The sequence below is a fragment of the Geotrypetes seraphini genome, chromosome 2 (genome assembly GCF_902459505.1).
Source record: "Geotrypetes seraphini chromosome 2, aGeoSer1.1, whole genome shotgun sequence".
Classification (NCBI taxonomy): Eukaryota; Metazoa; Chordata; class Amphibia; order Gymnophiona; family Dermophiidae; genus Geotrypetes; species Geotrypetes seraphini.
Genome location: NC_047085.1, coordinates 466381300 through 466402901, shown reverse-complemented (window position 1 = coordinate 466402901; position 21602 = coordinate 466381300). Strand labels below are relative to the sequence as shown.

Genomic DNA, 21602 nt, shown 5'->3' with positions numbered 1-21602 from the left:
TCCTATGGTCTTGGCATCTCTTTCCTCTCCTCTCCTTTCCCTGGTCTTCCTCCCCCTCCCCCCCGATTGGGTGCAGCAGCAGCAGCATTTCTCTCCCCCCTAATTGGGTGCAGCAGTAACAGCATTTCTCTTCCCCCATCACTTCAACCCCCCCCCACCCGAGGCGGTCAGCAAATTCACTACAGGCTAAGGTAGGAGTTAGGTCAGCGACGGAGGTAAGCTTACAACTTGGAGCTCTTCCTTGCTTCGGGCCTTCCTCGCTGCTGGGTCCTGCCTTCATGGAAACAGAAAGTAAGCAGGACCCGGCAGCGAGGAAGACCCAAAGTAAGCAAGAACACCAAGTTGTAAGCTTTCCTCCCTGCCCTATCTCCCGCCTTAGCCTGTAGCGAATCTATTTCTCGGATCTACTTCATTTCTCTTAGGTACCTTCTCCCTCCGTTAGCCAGCAGCAGTTACCGAAGCACGCAGCTGCGAGCTTCCGCCTCTCCTCTTTCCGATTGGTTTCGCTTTGTGCAGGAGCGTCTTGTGCGATAAGCTGCAGAACAAACGTAAACACGACATCGGGGTTCTTCCTGTTTGTGCACTGGGTCATAATGAGCCTGCAGCTCCTGCCTCCACTGCGACTGTAAAAATCGACCAGCAGTAGGAAAATTGTTTAAAAAAGTAAAGCTGAAAACCCTTTTTCTGGCGCTTAAAAAAAAAAAAAGTCAGGCGGAGGCGAATTTGCAGCCAAGATGACAGCCGGGCACTCACCTAATCTAGCCGGGCGGGGCGCCCGGCTGAAAGGCATTAGAGAGAACACTGCCCTTGTATCGCTTATGGTATGGTCGCAACTTGAATACTGTGTGCCATTATTGAGATGGCTTGGGGAAATCCACTGCTCATTCCTCAGATAAGCAGCATAAAATCTGTTTTTCTACTTGAGATCTAGCTAGATACTTGGGACCTGCGTTGAACACTGTTGGAAACAGGATACTGTCCCAATATGGCAATTCTTATGTTCTTATGGTCGCCGTACCTCATGAAGGACATGGCAATACTTGAGAGGGTTCAGAAAAGAGCGACAAAACTGATAAAAGGTATGGAAAACTTTTCATATGCTGACAGGTTAGAAAGGCTGAGGCTCTTCTTCCTGGAAAAGCGGAGACTCAGAGGAGACATGATAGAGACTTTCAAAATCATGAAGGGCATAGAGAAGGTAAAAAGGGACAGATTCTTCAGCCTATTGGGAACCACAAGAACAAGGGGGCACTCGGAGAAATTGAAAGGGGACAGGTTTAGAACAAATACTAGGAAATTCTTTTTCACTCAGAGGGTGGTGGACACCTGGAATGCGCTTCCAGAGGTTGTGATAGGACAGAGTACACGGGGTTCAAAGAAGGATTGGATAAGTTCCTGAAGGATACGGGGATTGAGGGATACAGATAGAGGTAGGGATAGGTTATGAAAGGGTATAGATAAAGGATTAAGGGGACTAAAGGGTTTAGACAAGGATCACCTTATAGGTCATGGACTTGGTGGGCCGCCGCAGGTGCAGACTGCTGGACGCGATGGACCTTCTGGTCTGACCCAGCGGAGGCAACTTCTTATGTTCTTATGGGGAGCTGTGTGAACCAGAGAATATGGTATTCTCTAAGCTTTTTTCCTTCTCAGTTCAAGAATTCTACATTGCTTTTTTTTGCTGCTGAAAATTTATTTTATACCAACGTTAAATTGATTAGATTTTTGGAAAAACAGTATAGCAAATTTATTAAGCATTGTACAATGTGTAGTCAAGAGAAACAAAGGAAATGTGTCTTACCCAGTTTAGTTTTCATGGTTCTCACATTGTCAAGTTCATGCTCCAGCTCCAATGAATTGAATTCCACAGCAGTACTCACCCCTGTTAAAATTTAAGACACGAATATTTAAAATTGTCTAATTTATCTTGTTAATTCTATAGCAGAATAAGACAACAGACTTAGTTATCAAACCACAGTAGAAGTTTAGCACAACGAACTGAGCTTTGCAAGCAAACTGGGGATTGAAAAACTTTGCAGATATATACAGTTTTAAACACCACCTAATACTGCAGGCTTTAAGACCGCAAAAATATCTTTTTTCCTTCGAGGCTAACACCATGGACAGCGGTTCTCTCTCCCTTTGCGCCGGTTTGACAGCACCCTCTCATTTCTCGCTTTATGAGAGGTCTTACCAATCTTAGACCTCCACTGAGACACCCTCCTTATCCTGGGACCTCAATGTAGTCTTGGAACAATTGATGAAGGACCCTTTTGAGCTACTGGGATCTGCATCTCTCACCTTTCTTTCATGGAAAACAGCCTTTCTTATAGCGCTCACATCATCTAGGAGAGTTAGTAAGCTTCAAGCTTTAGTCACATATTCTCCTTATTTACAATTTTTTCCAAATAAAGTGCAATTAAGGACTCATCCTAAATTTCTTCCCAAGGTAGTTTCGGAATTCCATCTTAATTAAACCATCACTTTGCCGTCGTTCTTTCCACCTCCTCATTCCTCTGCAGCAGAAGAGTACCTTCACACATTAGATTGCAGAAGAGCACTTCTTTTTTTACCTTAAGGAGGCTTCTCATTTCCGCAAATCCAGCCTATTCATTTCCTACAATCCAGCTAACTGTGGTCAACGAGCAACTAAAAGAGCTATATCATCATGGATTGCATGCTGCATCCATTTTTGTAAATGTTTAAGTCACCTCCTTCACATCAGTCTAATTCCATATAACTGTCTATCTAAACTGACCAATGCATAAAACATTTCTTTTAGGGCTTCAGATATGCCAGTCGTTGTTCGCTATTATTTTTGCGATACAACCAAACATTTTTTAATATTTGGCTATGGCTGTGGCTTCTTCATTTGCCCATATATTCTATAAATAATTTTTGTGTTATTTTAAATATTTTTTAACCTTTTTTTTGAAAGTGTTTCTCAATAAATATATATTTGTAAAAAAGTTCACTTAGCTTTTCCTTAATAGGATCAAATCGGGGTTTGTCACATCGACATGTTTCGCCTGAACGGCTTTTTCAAGATATCAACCCCTATTAAAAGTAAAAGCAGATATTACCACATCTTTCCATTTTAAATGATTAATATCCCTTAAGGGGACCACACAGCATAATCTTCATAGCTAAATGCTCACCCTTCGTTTTACTACCAGACCATCCCGATATTCAATGCTCTTTTGATCTTTCCAAGATGGCCGCGGCGTCTTTTTTCTCCCTTTAAGTACCACCCTCATTTGATGACCTCATTTCCCAACTGACGAATCAGGAACATCCCATTAGATTAAAGTATTCCACTCAATTTCTTGGTTTAAACCCCCCGGTGTCACTGTATTTAATTTGAAAATCCATTTCTGTTCCAACCAATTCAGTCTGCGTTTGTAATTTCCACCCTCCCACCCTTCCTTTATATGAGATATAATACGCCATTTTATATCCGTGCTCTCATGCCCCAGGGTCTCCCAATGTTCCACTAAAGGGGCTTCCATTACTTTATTGATGATCCTGGATTTGTGTTCATTGAGTCTAACATTCATCTGGCGACTTGTTCTACCCACGTACATCAACTTACAGGGGCACAGTATGACATAAACTACATTATGTGTTCTACACGTAGTTGTTGCATTAGCTATGATATTTATTTCTCTATAAGGAGGCTGCCATTCACTTCCTTCGATTGTGCTACTGCACCATTGACATCTCTGGCATTTCTGATGTCCCTGTATAGACTGTACTTCATCCTCTTCTATAGTGTAGCGATGTTTTGCTAAATATTCTCCTATATTTTTACCCCGTTGGTAAGTAATGGTAGGAAATTCTTCAAAAACCTTGGGAATTGTTTGTAAAATGTGCCAGTATTTTTTCATACTGTTTACTATATGTTTAGACTCCACATAGAAGGGTAAGACGCATGTCATTCTAGTGTGACTTTCTTCAGGATTCTTCACCTCACTCCCGATAGTGGATGTCTGTTGTAAAAGTAACTCACGATTAGCGTATTTCGCCCGTAAAAACGCTTTTCGAATAGCTCTATTTGGGTACCCTCTCATTTTTATCCTCCTTTCCAACTGTCTAGACTGGGATATAAAATCCTGATCTTCCGAGCATAGGCGGCGTAATCTTAAAAATTGTCCTATCGGCAGATTATATTTCAACCGATATGGGTGGTGGCTGTGAAATTTCAAAAGTGTGTTTCTCGCCACAGGTTTGCGGAACAATGTTGTAATGAACTTTCCATGTTCAAATCTTATTGTAAGGTCCAGGAAGTTGACTTTACCCTTACTATACTCAGCTGTGAATTTTATATGCTGGTTCAAAACATTCAATTCTCCTATAAAATTTAATAGTGTTTCTTCAGAATCTCTCCAGACGACAAACACGTCATCCAGAAAACGTCTCCACATCCCCACAGCTGAGTATAGTAAGGGTAAAGTCAACTTCCTGGACCTTACAATAAGATTTGAACATGGAAAGTTCATTACAACATTGTTCCGCAAACCTGTGGCGAGAAACACACTTTTGAAATTTCACAGCCACCACCCATATCGGTTGAAATATAATCTGCCGATAGGACAATTTTTAAGATTACGCCGCCTATGCTCGGAAGATCAGGATTTTATATCCCAGTCTAGACAGTTGGAAAGGAGGATAAAAATGAGAGGGTACCCAAATAGAGCTATTCGAAAAGCGTTTTTACGGGCGAAATACGCTAATCGTGAGTTACTTTTACAACAGACATCCACTATCGGGAGTGAGGTGAAGAATCCTGAAGAAAGTCACACTAGAATGACATGCGTCTTACCCTTCTATGTGGAGTCTAAACATATAGTAAACAGTATGAAAAAATACTGGCACATTTTACAAACAATTCCCAAGGTTTTTGAAGAATTTCCTACCATTACTTACCAACGGGGTAAAAATATAGGAGAATATTTAGCAAAACATCGCTACACTATAGAAGAGGATGAAGTACAGTCTATACAGGGACATCAGAAATGCCAGAGATGTCAATGGTGCAGTAGCACAATCGAAGGAAGTGAATGGCAGCCTCCTTATAGAGAAATAAATATCATAGCTAATGCAACAACTACGTGTAGAACACATAATGTAGTTTATGTCATACTGTGCCCCTGTAAGTTGATGTACGTGGGTAGAACAAGTCGCCAGATGAATGTTAGACTCAATGAACACAAATCCAGGATCATCAATAAAGTAATGGAAGCCCCTTTAGTGGAACATTGGGAGACCCTGGGGCATGAGAGCACGGATATAAAATGGCGTATTATATCTCATATAAAGGAAGGGTGGGAGGGTGGAAATTACAAACGCAGACTGAATTGGTTGGAACAGAAATGGATTTTCAAATTAAATACAGTGACACCGGGGGGTTTAAACCAAGAAATTGAGTGGAATACTTTAATCTAATGGGATGTTCCTGATTCGTCAGTTGGGAAATGAGGTCATCAAATGAGGGTGGTACTTAAAGGGAGAAAAAAGACGCCGCGGCCATCTTGGAAAGATCAAAAGAGCATTGAATATCGGGATGGTCTGGTAGTAAAACGAAGGGTGAGCATTTAGCTATGAAGATTATGCTGTGTGGTCCCCTTAAGGGATATTAATCATTTAAAATGGAAAGATGTGGTAATATCTGCTTTTACTTTTAATAGGGGTTGATATCTTGAAAAAGCCGTTCAGGCGAAACATGTCGATGTGACAAACCCCGATTTGATCCTATTAAGGAAAAGCTAAGTGAACTTTTTTACAAATATATATTTATTGAGAAACACTTTCAAAAAAAAGGTTAAAAAATATTTAAAATAACACAAAAATTATTTATAGAATATATGGGCAAATGAAGAAGCCACAGCCATAGCTAAATATTAAAAAATGTTTGGTTGTATCGCAAAAATAATAGCGAACAATGACTGGCATATCTGAAGCCCTAAAAGAAATGTTTTATGCATTGGTCAGTTTAGATAGACAGACATCCATTTTTGTTGCACAAGAGCTCATATACAGCCCCCTAGTTCAACTGGGACACATAAACTACGAGTTACAGCTGTTTCAATAGCAAACTTGAAATTGATCCCAATTCAGGATATCTGCAGAGAAGCAACCTGGTCTTCAGTGCCTATGTTTACAAAGCATTATTGTTTAGACCAAAGCTTAGCACAAGACGTTCATTTTGGACAATCAGTCTTACATAATTTATTTGCATTATAATTTATATCTACCCCCCCATCCCCATTGGCTTTTTCAGCTTGGGACTCACCAACAAGTGTGCCTGCATATCCCCTGCTTGTCTCCAGGGAAAGCAAAGTTGCTTACCTGTAGCAGGTGTTCTCCGTAGACAGCAGGAGAATGTAGCCACACTTGCCCACCTACCATCTTCTCATCTGGACTTGTTATATTGCTAGAGACAAAACTGACAAGACGAGGGGAGGGGCTCCAGGTGTAGGGCATCCTGCACATGCTCAGTACGCTAAAAGCTTACTATAGCTAGGGGAGAGCACTGACACACAGGCTCAGAGGACTTCACAAACAAGTATGGCTGCATTTCCCTGCTGTCTACGGAGAACACGTTACAGGTAAGCAACTTTGCTATACCTCACAGCACTTTAGATCTACAACGTGACATAATCAGACTCGAGGAATAGGCATCGACATGGCAGATGAGGTTCAACGTGGACAAGTGTAAAGTGATGCACGAATACAGGATGTCCAGGGCGATACTTGGAGAGAACTCCCAGGAAAGGGATTTGGGAGTTCTGATCGACAAGTCAATGAAGCCATCAGCGCAATGTGCGGCGGTGGCGAAAAGGGCGAACAGAATGCTAGGAATAATAAAGAAGGGAATCACAAACAGATCGAAGAAAGTTATCATGCTGCTGTACCGGGCCATGGTGCGCCTTCATCTGGAGGCGTACAGCACTGGTCGCCATACATGAAGGACATAGTACTACTCAAAAGAGTCCAGAGAAGAACGACTAAAATGGTTAAGGGGCTGGAGGAATTGTCATACAGCGAGAGATTAGAGAAACTGGGCCTCTTCTCCCTTGAAAAGAGGAGCCTGAGAGGGGCCATGATTGAAAAGTTCAAGATAATGAAGGGAATAGACTTAGTAGATAAAGACAGGTTGTTCACCCTTTCCAAGGTAGGGAGAACGAGAGGGCACTCTCTAAAGTTAAAAAGGGATAGATTCCGTACAAACGTAAGGAAGTTCTTCTTCACCCAGAGAGTGGTGGAAAACTGGAACGCTCTTCTGGAGGCTGTTGTCAGCCTAGAGGCCTCTGGGAGATTATATCAATCTGACCTTGGCATGGGAAGGCAGATAGACCCTTAGTGCAGGGAAACTGTTTTAAGTAGCCCTGATTGATATATTTTAAGTTTCAAGTAGCCCTGATTGAATCATGGCTAGCTAAAAGGTGTTAATGTCTGATTAAGAGGGTGCTTAGGACAATGGTGCACAGATCAAGCCAGAGACTTAATCCCATCACCATGCTTACAGGTATCTCACCCTCCTTAGCAATTAAATTAACCATTGTTTCAAACAGTTTACAAATTCTAAACAGAAAGATACTGGGGCATACAGGTTTCTATATTGAGTCAAGGTATAAAAGCCTGCTCTCTGCAACACACAGCTATCTCTCTCTTTTTCTATGCAGCTATCAATATCTCTCTCTCTCTTTTTCTATGGAGCTATCAGGAGAGGGGTCTTGGCCCTCTCTCTCTCTTTCTATCTAGCTATCTCTTGGCTCTTGGCTTGGCACTCTGGCTCCCCCTCTCTTTGTCTATCCTTCCCTTTATCTATGGAACACGAAGCTTCCTAGAACTGCAAGCTTCTATGTCCCTCTTTGCCTCTGACCTCTGTAAGGCAGTGAGACTGCTTGCTCTCTGCTTAAGTGTAATGCTCTCTGCTTAATTGTAATGCTTATAAATATTACTTTTCTGTAAGACTATTTCTATAATATATTCTTTATATAATCACCCCTGGCTGTGCTTCTTATTTGATTCTATCCCTAATGAAACTTCTGTGAAGGAACTGAACCTGGGACCTGGCGTCTGTCAGTGCGCATTTCACTTAACCCCTACCACCTAATATTGTGGGGGCCACTTTCAAACTGGCAGCTGTCAAAGGGGAAAACACCCTCCAGGGATTCAAGACAAAGTTAGACAAGTTCCTGCTAGACCAGAACGTATGCTGGTAGGGTTAGTCTCAGTCTCAGTTAGGGCACTGGTCTTTGACCATAGGGTCGCCGCATGAGCGGACTGCTGGGCATGATGGACCACTGGTCTGACCCAGCAGCGGCAATTCTTATGTTCTCAAGTTCAGTTTTATTTCAGAGCTAACCATTTCAAAATGCATCCTCTCTATTACACTCTTTTGCCTTCAGTTTTCCAATGCCTCCAATTCCTTTGTAGCACCTGTATTTTTGTTTAGTGTTTTTTCAAGATCTTTTTTGATGCTTTGTTTTCTTCTTTAAAATCATTTTACTAAAACTTCTAAAATCAATCTGAGAATCCTCCTAATTCCAGAAAGTATTTAACCTATTGCATTTCCACAATATCATTTGAATAAACCTGGGTCATTCCATATTATCATATCATATACCCATGCTTGACCTCCTCCAAACTGAATAAAATTTTACTTTGATATTCCTTAGGGCAGGGTTCTCAAAGTCAGGTTTTCAGGATTTCCCCAATGAATATTCATGAGATCTATGTGCATGCACTACTTTCAATGCATATTCATTGGGGAAATCCTGAAAACCCGACTGGATTGCAGCCCTCAAGGAGGGACTTTGAGATCCCTGCCTTAGGGTTTCAAACAAAACCATGCAAAATTTTTGAGCATGCCGGTATGGTTACCATTTCTTGATGGTAAGAAATGTGATGGCTGTATTTGCTGGATCCTTACTAAGATGATTCTGTCTTAAGGCAGAATCACTCTGAGTACCTATGCAGTTGTGATCATTCAGATGAAGTTTTGATGACTAGATAATGATGGAAATGAGCCTCTATTTGTAGCATTGTGAAGAAAGTGTGATGTGAGTGTTATAAGTGAAACAGTGTTGTTTTTGTTGTATTTTTATAGCTTCTTATGGCTATCTCCTTGGCTCTTAAATTGATTCTTGCACACCTCTGAGAGTTATAAAAATGTATTTATATCTATTTTCTAACAAGTTATTTACTTAGGGCCTCTTCTATTAAACTGTGCTAGCAGTTTTCTAGCGCAGGGAGCCGCACTGAATGGCCCACGCTGCTTCTGACGCTCATAGAGTTCCTATGAACGTCGGGAGCAGCACGGGCCATTCAGTGCAGCTCTCCGCACTAGAAAACTGCTAGTGCAGTTTAATAGAAGAGGGCCTTAATCTCTGTACAGCAAAAAGATAAATATGGAAAATTTGATAGTTGGGCCTCTCTTCAATTTTTTTTCTTTTTTATGCTAATAAGAAAAATCCATGCTGAATGGTGACCCTGACCTGTAATGAATTCTTAAGCAATTCTTCACTCTTTATTTACTGGAGAGCTGCTGGGCTCTAAAAAATATTCTTACTTCCAAAGTATTGTGTTTCAATCTCCAAATCAGCCTTTCCGTGGGATAAAGCCGAGACTTTTATATTAAAAGAAAAAGTTGCCCTTAGCTATTAGTTTTCCTAAATCCAAAGAGACGGGTGGGGCAGGATCAAAAATACTTATTTGATCAAAGATATTGGCTTTGACTGCATTCTTACCTATGTATGGAAAGATGAAAGGTGGTGTTTTTATTGCAGCTAGTAACAGTGTAATTTTGAACTAATTGGAGTTGAACTGCCAATCACCTAAGGGGAATGCAAATAGATACTCTTACAGTTTTCTTTGAGGTACTGAAACCTTATGTCGGGACTGGAAGAAAAATAGAATTAATACCGTTAAATTGACCTTAAATGAGCTGCTTTGTGGTTTTCTTGGAGAATCCCTTCTAATTCTTCATAACGAGTCCAAACAAGTTATGTCTACCCAGTTGATTTATTGGCTAGACAGTACTGACACTGAACTTTGTTCATGTTAGAAATAGCATGAGTTTGTTTTAATGTAATTGATAGATAATGGTGTGGGGGTTCTATTTATGTTGTGCAACATTTTGTAGCAAGCTTTGTGAAAGAATTGTTTATCTTAAGTATAATAGTGTAAATATCTTTGTGAGTCTAATAGATTACTTGTGAAATAAACATGGGTGTTGAGACTATTTACAGAACAGGATAGGTTCGGCAACTTCTCCCAAATTTATCAATTTCTTATAAATGCAATATCGTGGTTTAAACAATTTTTCATAACAGCATAGGTGTTCCCCTTCTTCTCCCTATCTATTTCTAAATACACTTTAAAAAAAAAAAATATATATATATATATATATATATATACTTGAAGTGTGATTATTTTTATTTAAAAAATTCTGTAAATTGGCTTGGGCTTAAATCATGGCCAGCATATTTTGCGCCAAGTCTCCTGTCTAGTAGTGAGTAGAGGTATGCACGGGAACGGGGATCACAGGAATCCCGCTAGTCCCGCGGGGATAAGAACATAAGAACATAAGAAATGCCTCCGCTGGGTCAGACCTGAGGTCCATCGCGCCCAGCAGTCCGCTCACACGGTGGCCCATCAGGTCCAGGACCTGTGCAGTAATCTTTTATCTATACCCCTCTATCCCCTTTTCCAGCAGGAAATTGTCCAATCCTTTCTTAAACTGCGGGGATGCCCCCTGACCCACAGGACTCCCACAGGGATGTGCCCTGGCCCACAGGACTCCCACAGGGATGCCCCCCTTGCCCACAGGACTCCCAGGGGGACACCCCCCTGGCCTGCGGAACTCCCACAGGGATGGAAACAGGATTCCATTTACTGAGGCCTACCTAAATTCTGGCGATGCAGCTGAGAGACAAGTCCGGCGCCGCAGCGGAAACAGCCATACTGAGCAGTGAGCTCAGCAAGTACACAGCTGAAAGCCTTGCTTGCTGATTGGTCCTGCGGCACGGCGGGGCGGGATCAGCAAGCAAGGCTCTCAGCTATGTACGTGCTGCCTTTTTGCTCTATGGCTGCAGGTCTCCTTTCACTGGGGCACCAGACCTCGCTCACACAAAGGCCGGGAATGCAGAGTTGGTTCCGTTCTCAGTAGGGGATGCCTCGGTAGACTGGACTGCATCATGGCACTGGCTCACAGCTCAGCCACTGGAACCCAGATTCGGTACTGTTCTGGGTGGAGGAAACTTGGGGTGGAGAGGAGGGGGGCTTGATTGCGCCATCATGCTGACTCACCACTCTGCCGGCAAAAGCACGGAGTCTGTCCCATTCTAGGGGGAGAAAACCTAGCAGGGACCTGGCTGCACCAAAATACTGGCTTCTAGAAGGCACAATGGAATGGGGGGTCTAGCCACGTGTGGCACCATTTGGACCCATGTAGACTTGCAAGGTCATTCTGATGCTGACCTGAGGTCCCTTTCTCTCCAGCATCTTCCCTCTCCTCCATTTCCATCCAGCATCTGCCCTCTCTTTCTCCTTTCCATCCAGCATCTGCCCCTCCCCCTCTTTCCATCCAGCATCTGCCCCTCTCTCTCCTGCCCAGCATCTGATCTGTCTCCTCTTTTCCTCCTTTCTACCCCCTCTGTCACTCCATCCATCATCTACCCTTCTCTCTCCCCCTTCCATCCAGCATCTGCCCATCTTTCCTCCTTTCAGCCCAGCATCTGCTTCATTTCTCTTTCTCTCCCTTCTATTCAGTGTCTGCCCCATCTTTCTCTTTCCTCCCTTCCATCCGCATCCTCCCCCTCTCCTCCCTTCCATTCAATGTCTTCCTCCCCTCTCCTTTTCTTTACATCTATCATCTGTCTTTTTCTCTCTCCACAGGCATTCCAGCTTATGTTATCTTTCCCCTTTCATCCAGTGTGTCTGATCCCTCCCCCTTTCTATCTACAGTCTGTCTCCTCTCACCTCCTACATCCAATATCTACCCCCTCCCACCTGACACCTCAGCCGCCGCCAGACTGATGTGAAGCCTTCCCTCCAACGTCAGCACTGACTTTGGGGGAAGACTTTTGGATCGGTTACACATGGCGTGCTACAGGCTGCCTCCAACCCCTGCTGTTATCTGGACTCGAATGAAGGGGTGGGAGGAAGTGCATTTTTGGATACAGAGGGCATGAACTCGGGAGAGAGGAAGGGAGGGAAAGAGATGCTGAGGTGGGGGAGGGAACAGAAGGGGAGAATTGGGCGTGGGTGTGTCAGTGAGCGGGAAAGAGAGATGGTTGTGTATATACGGGGAATGGAAGAAAGATGAGAATTTTTGGTCATAGGGAGGGAGTGAGGTACAGAATGTGATAGGGAAGAGAAAGATGAGTGAGAGATGTGGTGGCAAGGGAACAGTGGGATAGATTGAAAGGGATGCATGAGGGAGGAATGGATGGTGAAGGGAATGGAGGGAGAGATGTGGCATGGTGCTGGAGAGACGTGGCATGGAGGGAGAGATGTGGCATGGTGCTGGAGAGGGGTGATATAACAGAAGGAGAAATGTTGAGCATGGGGCTGGTGGGTAGGCACGAAAGATGAGAAAGGTATAAATGCTGGACCATGGTAGGAGGAACCAATGGACAGCAACAGAAGAATTTACAGAAGATGGGAAAGTGGAAAAAAGAAACTGGGACCAACTTGATGGAAAAATAAGTTCCCAGACAACAAAGGTAAAACACTGAATTTATTGATTAAAATATGTTAGCTCTGGGAAATGTATATAGCAGATGTCTTTGTATTTTGTTCAAAAGAAAAGGAAATGCATTTCTGGTTTTATTTCTACAGTGTTGAAGTACTTGCTGACCCTTGTTGTGGCTGGTGGGCATCCCCAAGCACTGCCAGCAGAGGACCTCCTCTAGAGATAGCCAGAACTCCCCTCCACCAAGCGCAGCAGTCACTGGCAGCATCCATGAGCCACTAAGGTGCCAGCATCTGTGACTCAGGGATGCTACTGCTGCCTGCCAAGCTTAGCAAACTGCAGAGGAAATCCTCAGCTGAAAGCTTGGGAGTCCGGACTCCTATCATCAGCTGAGTATTTCTATTTTATATTTACAATAGAGGCTCTGGTAGAGACCCATTTACAAATAAGCAAAGACACTTTATTAATTTGGAAATATTAATTGGGAAGAATACATACTTTGTAAACGGTTTTCTACCAGAGCCTTTAATTCAGTAGCATAATTAAATGAAATAACTATTTCTGAAGTTTATAGGGATGGGCGGAGACGGAGGGATTCCTTACGGGGACGGGTGGGGACGGAGGGATTCCTCACGGAGACGGGTAGGGACAAGTGGGATTTCTGTCCCCATGCAACTCTCTAGTATTGAGTGCTTAGTTGAGCCATGGAAAAATGTGTTTGGGCTCTGAAAGGGAAGAAAATTGGAAGTTTCTTTACCAGCAATCTACACTAATGAAGAGTAATACTTAAGTGCTTAGTCTTACAGAAGATAGGGACTTTTGGCCTCTCAACTAACCAGTCAACAAACCTAAAGTCACCCAGGTCAGCTACCTTTAAGAAAATAAATTTTAAAGAGAGAAAAAGGGGGATCTTTTACTTACTCTAAAGAGTTTAAAAATGGATTTACTATGTGTTTGCTATTAAGTATTCCAGTACAATAGGAATGGTATGGTTGTCCATGTGTGCTCGCAAGCATTCTGCAGAAGATGTCAATCACAGCTTTTCAGCTCCCCTCCTCCCCGGTCACTGCTGCCCTTGTCAGTTCTTCCTTCTGCTGGTGAACATGAAGAGGTCATTCTGATCTGCTTCCTTTATTTCTTTATTTTTGCATTCTTTTTCGGTTGTTTGTGGATTTTTATGCAGCTCCAGGACTGGCTGTGCCTGCATAGAAAAGAGCAGATTGTCTGCAGATAGCAGGTGCATTCTTCGGGGTCCTGTTCAGCCAGCCTGCTTAAATATATGTGGAGCTCAGGGATCAGGGACCTCAGCATTTCTTGCTTCCTTGACTGAGCGCAGGCTGTTAAGTAGCAATAACGTCCTTTGGAGTGCCTACAGTGCCGATTGCAGTTTTGCGCCCTCCCTCTCTTTTGCCAGTCGCTATGGCCTAGGTGGGGGGGAAGTGGTGGTGGTGGTGAAGGTTCAGTCCGACTGGCAGCCCAAAGATCTCAGCGTGACAGCTAACTGGTGGAATGAGCAGAAAATCCTTCCAGATCCAGCTACTCTCTCAAGGAACTGAAGCAGGCTACAACACCTATTTCCCTGCACAAAGTCTGTAAGTACAGGCTGTGATGGCCTATTGGAGGGGGAGGGATTGTCTGAAAAACTGTGTTTTGACTTTTTCTACAGATAGAGTTTTGTCTCCCCCTTCCCACTAAAACCCTATTTTTGACTACTTTTAGTCAGTCTTAAAGTATTTTAAAGCCTTTTTTTGGTGCCAAAACGCTGCTGCAGTGGCCATTTTGGATTTCCCAATTTTTTTTTTTTCTAAGTTCTCATGCTTGCTTAAAACACCTCATTTTACTTCAACATTGATAGGGATAGTGTCTTCAGATCCTAATTTCCCTATATCATGCCTTATTTGTGCTGGATGGGTGTCTGAAGAGCGACTGTGCACAATATGCCATGTGGCATGGTAAGGAGGGGCAGGAGCTTCGGACTTAGCCCTTATACAGGCCTCTAGGGCTGGTAAAAAGCAGATGGGCCTGTCAGAGGGAGCAGAGCACCTTCCACGACCCCAGGGCAGCATCTTTGTGCACAGTAAGGGTATAGAAGCGTCAAACCCAAGAGCTACTACTACTATTTATCACTTATGCAGCGCTGCACATTATGGCATTTAATAGATGGTCCCTGCTCAGAAGAGCTTACAATCTAACTTGGACAGACAGACATGACATATAGGGTTGGGGATGCAGAATCTAATCTAATCTTCTATTTGTGTGTCGCTCATACCTATGAAGGCTCAAGGCGACTTAAGGAGAGGTGAGAGGGAAGAGGAAGGAGAGGGGCAGGGGAGAGGGAGAGGAGGAGAGGATACAGGAGATTAAGTGTCGAACAGATGCGTTTTCATCTCCGGAAGATGGTGTGTTTAGGTTCAGTTCTGGTCGTTTCCATAATGTCATTCCATGTTTTTACTCCTAGAAAGCTAAGCATGGAGTGGAAAACTCATTTATAGTGAAAGTTTTTTGTGGATGGGAGATTTAATAGCATCCTGTTGAGGGTTCTGTGAGAAGTAGGCCAAGCCATTGAGAAAAGCTGGATGAGTGGAATCGCTGAGTTTCCATAAAGTATGCGGTGAATGATGCATGATATTTTGAAGGTTATTTGTGATGGGATGGGTAGTCAGTGTAGTAGTTTGATAAAGGCTGTAACGAGTTGTATTTTCGCTGGTTGAAGATTAGTCTTACAGCGGTGTTTTGGATGAGTTCCATTTTATGGATTAGAGCAGTATTATTTCCCATGTAGATGGAGTTGCAGTAGTCCAGTTGTGGTAGTATTATCGGTTGTATGATTAAGGCAAAGTGGTGTTGGTGAAAGTACGGTCTGATTAATCTTAGTTGTTTTAGGGTATAGACAGATTTCTTTTGGAGACTGGAGATTTGAGGCTCCATGGTAAGAGTGGAGTTTCAAGCTTATCAAAATTTTTGATTAAACACAAATCATGGATTCTAAGCATATTACAAATTATATTAAAGAAATTATATTAAAGAAATATCCACTTAACATTACTAGACCAACAAAAACATTAGGAAAGTTGGGAGAACTACAATTTAAAAGTAAAGAATACATAAAAAGAAGACCACAATAGGGAGGAGTGACAATCAGGATTATCGAGTAGCTCTGGCGAAGACTGAAATCTATTTAAAGATTAAATGCATCATGGAAAAGGTAAGTCTTTAGATTTCCTTTAAATTTGGCTAAGTTTTCCTCCGCTCTGATGTACAGTGGATTCCATATCATGGGGGCTGTGTCTGCGAAGGAAGTAGCACGACGTGAGCCAATAATTTCTAATGATGGTGTATGAAGAAGGTACTGAGAGGAGTTTCTTAAGACTCGTGTAGGTTCATGTGGAATAAGAAGTTTATGAATAAAAGCCGGTTGTTTAGATTCCTGTGACTTAAAGGAGAGAAGAGCTATTTTATAAATGATTCGATGTGGAATAGGCAACCAATGAGCAGATCTTAGCAGAGGAGTGATGTGATCAAACTTTTTCTTATTAGTGATAATTTTTATAGCAGTGCTTTGTATCAGTGAGGGCAAGGAGGAACGAACTCGGGACATGGGAGGGAGAACGAAGGACAAAAGCTAGAAGCCAGTGAGGGGGCACGAATTCGGGACATGGGAGGGAGGAAGGACAAAGGCTAGAAGGCAGTGAGGGGGCATGAACTCAGGACATGGGAGGGAGGTAGGTCAAAGAACAAAGACTGGAAGGCAGTAAGTGGGAGGGGGCACAAACTTGGGACATGGGAGGGAGGAAATAGAAAGGAACAATTCTTTTGACTGAGTGAAGGAAGAAAGAAAGGAAAAAAGGAAGGAAGGAGACTCATGAAATCACCAGACAACAAAAGTAGGAAAAATTATTTTATTTTCAATTTAGTGATCAAAATGTGTCAGTTTTGATAATTTATATCTGCTGTGTGTATTGTGTGTATATGAAAAATGAAATGAAAAGCATGGCAGAGAAGGGAAGACAGAGTGCATATATTAGTACACCATTTGGTTCAGAATGGTTTTTTTCTGGTTTTCCTACTCTAATTCTAGGGTGCGTCTTATGGAGCGAAAAATACGATATTTAACATCTATATGGCTGCTATAGGCAAACTATTTGAATCTTTAGGAGTTGAATATAGAAAATATGCAGAAGATATTTTTTTTCCCCAGTAGGTGGATGGGATAAGAATTTTGAAAAATCATTGAGTAAATATATATGTATAATTGAGACATGGATGAGAGAACAAGGTTTGAAATTAAATGCTGGTAGGAATGCCGGATCATCAGTGGCCTAAAGAAGTGAAAGTTATTGATGATGTTCTTTCAGTACATGAGTCCATGACCATCTTAGGTGTAAGGCTTGATTCTGGCCTAACAATGAAGATGCAAGTAACCAAGACCGTACAAGTATGTTTCACACAAATGCATTTTGTTACACCGATTAAAACCAATGTTAGCGCCATATGATTTCCGTACTGTAGTCCAGGCTATGGTTTTGTCGAGACTCGATTATTGCAATGCTCTCTACCATGGAATAACAAAAGCAAGATGTAGAGCGTTGCAGGTTATACAAAACGCAGAAGATTGATAATGGGATTGTCTAAATATGATCACATTTTGCCACATCTCCAAAAATTGCATTGGCAACCAGTCGCCTTCAGAGTACAGTATAAAGCAGTAATGATTTGTCATCAATTTTTGTATGGAAACATTCGAGAATTGTTTAAAAATAATATACGTAGCTATACACCAATAAGATCATTGCGCTCTGAGAATCCAGCTTTACTGAAGTCTGTGAATCCAAGGCTTGTTGAGACTGGTAAAATTACTTTTTGTTGTGCAGGAGTTAAGACATGGAACTCCTTGGTGGGTCAGATACGAAACTGCCGTGAAAAAGGCATGTTTAGTAAACTACTTAAGACCATAGATGCCTCTCTCTAGCCAATAATTTTCCTCTCTGGCAGAGTTGATGCAAGCTATGGTATTATTTTGAAGACATGATTTCTAAGGATTATTTGTATGTTTATTTTGTCATGTTTTTGTTTTGAAATTATGTAAACCGTTTAGTTTTAAACGGTATAGAAATTTTTTTTTTTTAAGTTCAATAAGTTTTATTCATTTTCAAGCACATTAATAAACAGGTAACAAATAAATAAATAAAAAAATAGCTGCTCTACACATTTCTGTGGGAGGAACTACCCGAGACTCCACCCATGAAGAGGCGACACCCCTGATGGAATGCCCCTTAAGAGAGACCAGCAGGCAATGTATGCCGAATAGATGGCCTTGCAAATCCATCTAGCTATAGAAGCCTTGGATGCTGGCCTACCACACTAGGACTAGCTGGTTAGCGTCAGCCTTACATTGCTAGCTGTCAGAATTTCTGTTGGCCTAATCAATGTCAGCAAAGGCCTATGGGAACTTTATATTAAACAGATCTGATCTTAGGCATGTCAGTGTAGACTAGCGATCTCACTCGCGACCCATAGGCCGCATGCAGCCCCCCAGGTACTATTTTGCGGCCCGCAGTCTGGCCAGCTCCCTTGCTGAAGCCATTCTTCAGTTCAAAGCTGCGGGAAGCAGCAGCAGCTCCATACACGAATCACACCTGTGTCGGAAGCCTCTCTAAAATCCAGCTCCAATGCCGAAGTCAGGGAGCAGGTTTCCGACGCAGGAGCGGATTGCACAAGGAACCACCGCCACCTGCAGCTTTGAAGTAAAAAATGACTTCGGCAAGAGAGCCGGCCAGAAACAAGGAAGAGAAATGCTTCTTCTGCTGCACAAGGAAGTGTGTGTGGGAGGGGAGGAGAATACTGCTGCTACTGCTGTTGCTGCTACACAGGGAAGTGGGGGGAGGGAAATGCTGCTGCTGCTGAACAGGAAAGGGGGAAGAGAAATGCTGCTGCTGCTGCACAGGGAAGTAAGGGAGAGGAAAATGCTGCTGCACAGGGAAGTAAGGGAGGAAAATGCTGCTGCACAGGGATGTGGGGGAAAGGGAAATGTTGCTGCTGCACAGGGAAGTAGGGGGAGGGAAATGCTGCTGCACAAGGAAGGGGGGAGGTAAATGATGCTGCTGCACAGGGAAGGGGGAAGGAAATGATGCTGCTGCAAAGGGAAGTGGGGGAGAGGGAAATGCTGCTGCTGCACAGGGAAGTGGGGGAGAGGGAAATGCTGCTGCAGCACAGGGAAGTGGGAGAGAGGGAAATGCTGCTGCTGCACAGGGAAGTGGGAGAGAGGGAAATGCTGCTGCTGCTGCACATGGAAGTGGGGGGAGAGGGAAATGCTGCTGCTGCTGCACAGGGAAGTGGGGGAGAGGGAAATGCTGCTGCTGCACAGGGAAGTGGGAGAGAGGGAAATGCTGCTGCTGCACAGGGAAGTGGGAGGGAGGGAAATGCTGCTGCTGCACAGGGAAGTGCGAGGGAGGGAAATGCTGCTGCTGCACAGGGAAGTGGGAGGGAGGGAAATGCTGCTGCTGCACAGGGAAGTGGGGGAGAGGGAAATGATGCTGTTGCACTGGGAAGAGGGGAGGGAAATGCTGCTGCTGCACAGGGAAGTGGGGGAGAGGGAAATGCTGCTGCTGCACAGGGAAGTGGGAGAGAGGGAAATGCTGCTGCTGCACAGGGAAGTGGGGGAGAGGGAAATGCTGCTGCTGCTGCTGCACAGGGAAGTGGGGGAGAGGGAAATGCTGCTGCTGCTGCACAGGGAAGTGGGGGAGAGGGAAATGCTGCTGCTGCTGCTGCACAGGGAAGTGGGGGAGAGGAAAATGCTGCTGCACAGGGAAGTGGGAGAGAGGGAAATGCTGCTGCTGCTGCACAGGGAAGTGGGGGAGAGGGAAATGCTGCTGCACAGGGAAGAAGGAGGGAGGGAAATGCTGCTGCCCAGGGAAGTGGGATGGAGGGAAATGCTGCTCAACAGGGAAGTGGGGAAGAGGAAAATGCTGCTGCTGCTGCTGCACAGTGAAGTGGGGAGAGGGAAATGCGGCTGCTGCACAGGAAGTGGGAGAGAGGGAAATGCTGCTGTTGCTGCTGCACAGGGAAGTGGGAGAGAGGGAAATGCTGCTTTTTCTGCTGCACAGGGAAGTGGGGAGAGGGAAATGCTGCTGCTGCAGCACAGGGAAGTGGGGGGAAGAAAATGCTGCTGCTGCACAGGGAAGTGGGGGGAGGAAAATGCTGCTGCTGCACAGGGAAGTGTGGGGGGAGGAAAATGCTGCTGATGCACAGGGAAGTGTGGGGGGGGAAATGCTGCTGCTGTTGTTGCACAGGGAAGGGGAAAGAGAAATGCTGCTGCTGTACCCAACTGGGGAGAGAGAGAGGAAAGGAGGGAGAAGGAAAACAATGAGAAGGAACAAGAGATGTCAAGTTCATGGGGGGAGGGAAAGGAAATAAGGAAAGGAGATACGAGACCATAGAGGGGGAGGCAGAGATGCAAGGGCATGGGGGGAGGGAAGGAGACAGATGCCAGACCAGGGGAAAGAAAAAAAAGGAGGGAGGAAGAGAAAGGAAGGAGAGAGTTGTCAGACCATGAAAATAGGGAGGGAAGGAGAGAGAGATAGGAAGGGAAGACATGGAAAAGTAGATTTTGAGAAGAAAGCAAGTCCAGTTTACCTGAATAGATTGATCACCATATGTATGGACTCCTGAGTAAGATTACTATGTACATTCATTTGGACATTTATTTTGGATTTTGACATATTTTGGAGTTATTGAGAAGCATCTTTTCTGCAACAGATTGAAGAGAAATATAACCACAGTGAAATGAAATGCCTTGATTTTGAAAATCAGGCCAAGCAGGATTGCAAACCACCAAAGTCTGACTGTATTAAAGCTTCCCCTCTATTTAACTGGGGTATGGGAAAGGCATCCAGGAAGACAAAAATGAATTATCAAGATGAAAATGATGCCAAAATGTGACAACTCAGATTAACTCCCTACTGGGTTGACCAATATGACTGTTTTAGATTTCAAGAAGCATCAACTATCTGGAATTTCACATTCAAATCTTGTCAACAATATGTGCATCCCATTTCATTTGTTATGTTTGTTTAGCGTCTATTTGTTTTGCTGCCCCCTTTATTATCTGTAATTTTAAAGATATGTACATCGCTTAGAAATTTGAGTAAGCGATTAATCAAATATACAATAAACTTGAAACTTGAACTTGAAACTTATCTAGTTTTAATGTTAAGTTTTTGCTTTAATAAATAAATTAATAGGCCCTTTTCAAGATTTCTCCAATACTATTTATCGTATAGAGCAGTGGTTCTCAACCCTATCCTAGGGAACCCCCAAGCCAGTTGGGTTTTCAAGATATCCCTAATGAATATGCATGAGAGAGATTTGCATATAATGGAGGAGACAGGCATGCAAATATGTCTTATGCATATTCATTAGGGATATCTTGAAAGGAAGGAGGAAGGAAGCTGTCGGCAGCACGCACCCTGTTAGAGCCCCGCGGCGTGTGTTGAAAGCAGTTGCCAGCCCTGTTTTGCTGATCGAGGGGGGGGACCCTGTTTCGACGATTGAGGGGGCGGGGGCTGTTTTGCCGATCGAGGGGAGACTCCAGTGTTGCCGATCATTGGGGGGGGCAGGCTTCACCAGAGGCAGGAGAAAGCAGTAAATGAGTGGAAGTATAGGCCTGGGGAGGGGAAGGGCAGTAGAAATACGTTATGTTGGAGCAGGGGATGAGAGGGAGGGAGAGAAGGGGAAATGTTGGACAAGGGCAGGAGTGGTGCTAGATCATAGGGTAACAGGAAAGAGAGTGGAAGCAATCTTTGACCCTGAGGGGGAGGGAAGAGAGAGGTGGTGAGATGATTGATCATGGGGAGACGGACAGAAGGAAATAGAGATGGGATAATAAGATAGTGAAGGAAAA

The 21602-nt window shown here is 43.6% G+C and overlaps 1 protein-coding gene across 4 annotated transcripts in view; it reads right to left on the bottom strand.

Moving 5' to 3' along the window:
* Positions 1 to 21602, bottom strand: part of LMBR1 (limb development membrane protein 1) — a 219069-nt gene that overhangs the window by 81195 nt on the left and 116272 nt on the right. For all 4 annotated transcript variants that reach the window (XM_033931610.1, XM_033931609.1, XM_033931611.1 and 1 more), the window contains one exon: positions 1802 to 1882. In XM_033931610.1, the coding sequence (XP_033787501.1) occupies positions 1802 to 1882 (81 nt within the window). The remainder of the gene's footprint in view (positions 1 to 1801; positions 1883 to 21602) is intronic.